General features: G+C 49.3%; 1 protein-coding gene across 3 annotated transcripts in view; it reads left to right on the top strand.

Moving 5' to 3' along the window:
• Window positions 1-2,684: 2,684 nt before the first annotated feature.
• Window positions 2,685-6,000, top strand: part of iqsec3b (IQ motif and Sec7 domain ArfGEF 3b) — a 35,922-nt gene continuing 32,606 nt past the window's right edge. For all 3 annotated transcript variants that reach the window (XM_082540654.1, XM_082540653.1, XM_082540655.1), the window contains exon 1: window positions 2,685-3,657. In XM_082540654.1, the coding sequence (XP_082396780.1) occupies window positions 3,134-3,657 (524 nt within the window). In that variant the 5' untranslated portion in view covers window positions 2,685-3,133. The remainder of the gene's footprint in view (window positions 3,658-6,000) is intronic.

Here is a 6,000-nt window from a genome sequence, read left to right as displayed (position 1 = left end):
CAATACAAAATATTACATAGAGTGCACTATACAGGTCATTGGATGTTCAAGATGGGCTTTACGTCTACCAACAACTGCTCACACTGCCAAACCAATTCACCGGACAATTATATCCATGCTCTTTGGTTCTGTCCACCAGTTCAGAAGTTTTGGCGCGAGATATGTGAAGACTTATCGAAGTGTCTGAAATGTAACATTCCAACTTCCCCTTTAGTGAGTTTGTTGGGCAGCTTAGATAATGTCACTACAGAAAAGAATATAGCCCATATGGTTTTCACTGCCCTATGCATAGCCAAGAAAACAGTCCTCATGAACTGGAAAAATAAAAATAATCTTAATAATAATATAGAAATGATCTATTAGATTACATTAGTCTTGATACAGCCTCTGCCACCACATCAGATCAATTACTCTAGGCTCCTTTGATCAGCTCCATCACCTAGTGGGGGTGGGGGGTCATAGTTTGGTCCCACCTTTGCTGTTGTGATTGGTGTGGGGGCAGGGATAGGCTTGGGGCGTCGGGGGATTCCCCAGGAGCATCTTCCTTGGAGGGCTCAACCCGGGGTTGCGGTCATGGCCTATTAAGGGCTCTGTTGGCTCTTAGGTGACGGTTTCCTCGTGGTTGCGTGCAGCGGGGCTAGGGGAGGGTCTGTGCTGATGGACGCGGGTTACTGACTGGTAGCCTGGCTGCCCCTGGGTGGGTCCGGGACGGGCGTGGGGTTCTGGGGGTGCTCCGTCTTTGGGCTGGGGCCCTGGCTGGGCCTTGAGGGCTTGGGTCCTGGTTGGTGTGTTGCTGGGGTTGTGGGCGGGTGGGTGTATGGGGGCCAGTGCATCGAGCCACCTGGGGGGCTCTTCAACTGGTGGGGGAGGCTGTTACATCTTGCAGGAGGTCTCCTCTCTTCAGGAACTCACTCTGCAGGAGGGGGAGATACAGGAGAGGTGGAGGAAGATCTCAGCCTGGGCGTCTATTATCCTGTGTAGTCTGGAAGATGAGTGGATGACGGGGTGGGAGGAGGAGTTGGCCGTCTGATTGGGGTCTGGAATGTGGGGCCTCCCTGCTGCTGCCGAGTCGGGGCAGTCTGCTTCTCTCCACCCCAGGGAAAAGGGTAACACTACCTGGGTCTGGGTGCAGTTTCCCCCTCCAGGGGCAAGGGTACCTATGTCTGTCTCCACGTTGGATGAGTGTTGAGTAATTGCATATGAGAGCATGAGGGTGGGAATGGATGTCTGTATCTGTGTGTGCCTGTATGGCTGTGTCTATATGTCAGGTTGGGTATCAGACGCCACCTCTCTGGGGACATCTCAGGCCCTCCAAGGTATGGAGGCCTATCTCCCCCCACCACTTCCCCTGCCAGTGGCAGACGCCCTCAGACATCGGTGCGTTGGTGGTTCTTTGTGTCCGGGGGTGGGCGTCCAGGACACAAAGAACCTCACTTCTTGGTGGCTGCTTGTCGGGGCCTGGAGCCTGGGGCTCGCTCGGGCCACTTCGGGGGTGGGGTGCCCTCAGCCTCTCGGCCTGGGGCTCGGTCACTCTGGCACAGCTGGCTGCCGACGGAGCTCACGGGCGCGTCACTGCAACCCCCCCCCCCGGCTTCTGGCTGCCCCTCTGTTGGTCTTCCTTGGTCTCTTGTGTTCTGAGGGCCTCTGGATGTCTGGAGTTTTGATCTCTTCCATACCTGCTTCATGCCCTGGAGGACGGGGCTGTGGCCCCCCACACCCTCTTGCACTTCATTACATGAAGGAACCTTTTAAAAACAAGCGCGACCATGCTCACAGGTGTACACACGGGTGCTCACACACACACACTACACCCTTTTTGGCTCCTACCTCAAAGCACACTGTGTGCTGTCGATCTTACGTGCTGCACAATAATGTTTAATATTTAGTATTTACTGTTATATTCCCATAGATCATCGTGATGTTGTTTATTATGTTGCTCTTTTTTTTTCTTCTGCTTGTTTTCTCTTTTTTCTTTCTCAACAGGTGATCCAGGTGATTGATACATGTATTTTTTGTCTGCTTAATTCGTTGGTTTTTGTTTTTTGCCCTTTATCCCCGTCCCTCTTCCCCGCTGTTTTTCTTTCCCTCTTTTTTTCTCCCCTTTCTTTTCCCCAGTCAAGTCTGTCCCATATTTAGCAAGTGAAAATAAAATAAAATAAACAATAAAAGGTGAATCAAATAGACCATTACAGCAAGGCTGGGATGGTCCATTTGGCAAAGTAAATCCGTTGGGCATCTTTCTTCGCCTTTAGACAACAATTCTGATGGCAAAGAGACAAACGGGACAGGCCAAAAAAAAAAAGTATAGGCAACGCAAACATAAATAAGCAAACAATAATATAAAAGTCTCTAAGTTTTGTATTATTTGACTTTTGTGAATGAGTGTTTAGGTCAAGGCACCATGAGACGTTCAATTGTCTTTGCATGTAATACATCCCCCCCCCCCTTTTTTTTTGTTCCGTATTGTTTATTTCTATATAGACAATTTCGTACGAACTAATTTCACATTCTGGAGCATTTATAGTTTTAACTTAGTTTTTATGGGCCTTTAAATTACATACAAAGCTCAGGGGCAAGATGCATCGTAAGATGCACATGCTACACAAATACACCGCCTTGCGATTGTTTAACCAAATTCTTAGATTTAAAAGAAAAAAGGATTTTGTGTGCAATAAATCAGCTTCACATACTAGTCCACAAACTAAAGATGCTCCGTAGAACTCCTTGTAGCTACCTATAGGGCGCGTGCTAGGACCGTGCTCGTGTCTGTGCGTGCAGTGACGCATCCATCCTCGAGCACCTCCCCTCCTCCCTGCTGTCACATCTGGAGCTGGCTGCTCTCATCAGCACCACTCAGCGCAGTGTATGTGTGTGTTTGAGAGAGAGCGAGAGCGAGTGAGAGAGAGTGAGGGAGGGAGTAAACGACTGGAGAAGTGGAGACTGACTTGGTCGGCGTAGCCTCATCCACAGCCGAACAGAATCAAGGAGAGGAGAGCGGAAGGACATCCCACGCCACCTTCTCATCCGCACTCACAAATAGGCTGTTTTGCATCTCCTCTGTCCTCCATCCGCGCGTCCAGGTTCTTTCCCCCCTCTCTCTCTTTCTCTTCCTTCCTCTTGCTGTGGGTAGCGTATGATGAGCTCCAGCCTGCTAGAAAACCCGGTGCAGGCGATTCTGTACCTGCGGGAGCTTACCACCATCGTCCAGAATCAGCAGAGTCTCATCCAGACCCAGCGTGCAAGAATAGAAGAGCTGGACCGGAGGGTAGATGAGCTGATCGGCGAGAACAGACACCTGCGGGACGTCAGGATACAACAACAGCATCCTTATCACCACCATCACCACCATCACCACCCCGACCCCAGCTGCCTTCATCATCACCACCACCATCCCCAGGACCCCCCGCTCAAGACTAGTCCGGGGTCTTTGCCAGATGCGGCTTCACCAGCACAAGTCGAGGCGGCTCCGGCTGTCCAGTCCTCGCCCACCCAACCTATGGACCCAGGAGACATGCAGCTGGTCCCAGCCGAGCCATCCACAATTTCGCCGGTTGAAAGTGAGTCCGAAAACGGTGGAAGTTGCCACAGCTGCCGCTCTTTGGTTCCGATGACCCCGACAACCCTTTGTCGGTCTCTGGCCCTGGCCAGGAAATCCGAGTGAGTAGAAAATATTAGAGCCTTTGATTGTTTGCATGTATGCGTGTGCGCCAAAACGCTCCAGATGCCTATATACATAGCCTAGTGGCTTTTCAAAAAGTAGCTCTATAGCCCATAATTTCAAACCTCTCGCGTTAACCTGACTTATTCGGCTGTATCAACTTCAAGCCAAAACAAATTTCATATCTTCCATATTACGGGCTAGCCTGTTGTCGAATCCAGCTTTTGTCTGAAACTGTGTAATTAGGCGCATCCACGTGTGCGTGCGCGTGCTCTGCAGATTGAGAGGCGTTTAATTAAAGAAGAGGGCGCTTGCAAATTTCCAATTTTCAGCTCTGTGTATGTGTGTGCCGACCAAGGACCGTGCCAGGAGAGGAAGAGGTGGATTATTTAAATGAGAAACTGGATCACGATCACTGGATCATTACATAACAAACAGCTGGAGGCCTGTACGTGTGTTCGTGCGCGGGCGCGCGTGTGTGAGCGAGAAACACACTCAGCGCAGCGGTCAGAGTCAGCAGGAGACAGAAGCAGCTTCACGTGTGACGATGACACACCTCGAGCCGCTGTCCGTGTTTGCTGGCTTTCCTTGTCAATTACCACCAGGGATCTACAAGCTCCCACGGGATCTCAATTCCTCTGATGTTCCCCTGGTAGATGAGATACACAGCTACACACACACACACACACACACACACACACACACAGTACCGCCTCCTGCTTGTCACCAGAGCTTCATAGAATATCACCCTAATGAGGGAAGACCCATGTTTCTCTCTTTGCCAGAGTGTGTGTGGTGTTCTTTCTGTTCATAAGTTTTCTATCAGCAGGAGCCCTTATTGGTCTCTCTGGGACTCCACCCCCACTGAGGGGAGCAACACAGAATGAAGTTGTGATGAGAGGTGCAGAGGAGCACATATTAACATTAGTGATATTAATCCAAAAGTGCACATGATCATGCATCTTACAGTCGCAGCTCCATGTGCACGAGTGTGTGTGTGCAGAGTCCCTGTTGCTCCTCTGGACCCTGTTGCACTGCGTTGACCCCAAGTTGTTCCTGAACGTCTTACTCTGCAACGACAATTTATTGCTCAAGAAACAGTATTACACAGATTCTTAATTATAATTAAGAAGAGGGGAAGAAATTACAATAACAATAATTTTTTGTTATTAAAAGAGCTCAGAGCTTGGAGCAGAACATCCCCCAGATGAGCAGGCTGCTGCAGAGCAGTTGGCTAAATAGCCCTCTTGCTCCTGTGGGTACTGATGTATGTCCTTGAATGCAACCTTACGCCTCTGCTCCCTCAGTGATTTTAAGTCTTTTGGATTAGACCAGTAGCCTAACACCTAATGTCTACTTTTGCTTTTGGCAAGCCAAGCAGGAGAGGAGGAGAAAAGCTTTTCACCTCCCTGCTCCATCCTGTCTGCAGCTAACTGGAAATCAGATCTCTGCTCCATTAGTCCTGTTGCCAGCTAATTAACCTGTATAAGTTGTGTGATTGTGCATATGCATATGTGCTGGCATGCCTTCGTTCACACATCCCACTCTATCAGTTAATTTGAAGATTTATTTTAACTCACTATCGACTTTTGTGACAAACAGAGACATGTGGACTAGAGTTCTACATTGGGTTGGCTGTGAGTGTATTTATGTTTGCATTGTCACAGAAACCAATGGATATGCCTATGGGGGAGAGGCAGGATCCTCTCCTCCACTCATTCTCAGTCTTTCTTTCCAGCTGAGCCTTCTATCTGCCCCACTTAGCCCATGGAGCGAACAGTAATCAGCCATTCTCAGGAGAGGGAAAGGCAGAGAGCTATAAAGAGAAAGAGAGACATGCATGCCCAGTTGTTGTCTTTGATGGAGCCCTTGGAGGTGTCTAGAGGAAGGAGCTTGAGGCTGACACTGTGAATGGACCGCTGAAAGAGAGGGGAGTTGAGAGAGATGGGAGGGTGGTTAAAAGAGGAAGAGGAGGCAAAGAGAAGCACATTCATTGTACAAAAATTGAGACAGGTACAAAGAGAGAGTAAAACACACACAGAAAAAAAGAGCTGTCTCCACGATCTATCCGTCTGGCAAACAAATGCAAAGGCTGAACAACACTTTGCTATCCTGTGGCGGCATGAAATGTGCATACAAAGAACTAGTAATGTTTTTGAGTCCAAATGGAGCTGATCTTGTTGCATGCCAACCCTCCTCCATCGCTCCTCTCGCCTTACACTTTGTACTGGGTACTGGCTGATGAAAGGCATTGCGTTTTAAGTGCTCTTACAAAACAGGGAAGAGGAGAGGGGAGGTGCAAGAGAGAGGACAGAGCTCACAGAGAGAGAAAGAGAGAGAGC

This window comes from Aulonocara stuartgranti, assembly GCF_965226115.1.
Source record: "Aulonocara stuartgranti genome assembly, chromosome: 7".
Classification (NCBI taxonomy): domain Eukaryota; kingdom Metazoa; phylum Chordata; class Actinopteri; order Cichliformes; family Cichlidae; genus Aulonocara; species Aulonocara stuartgranti.
This window is presented reverse-complemented; position numbering and strand designations above follow the sequence as displayed.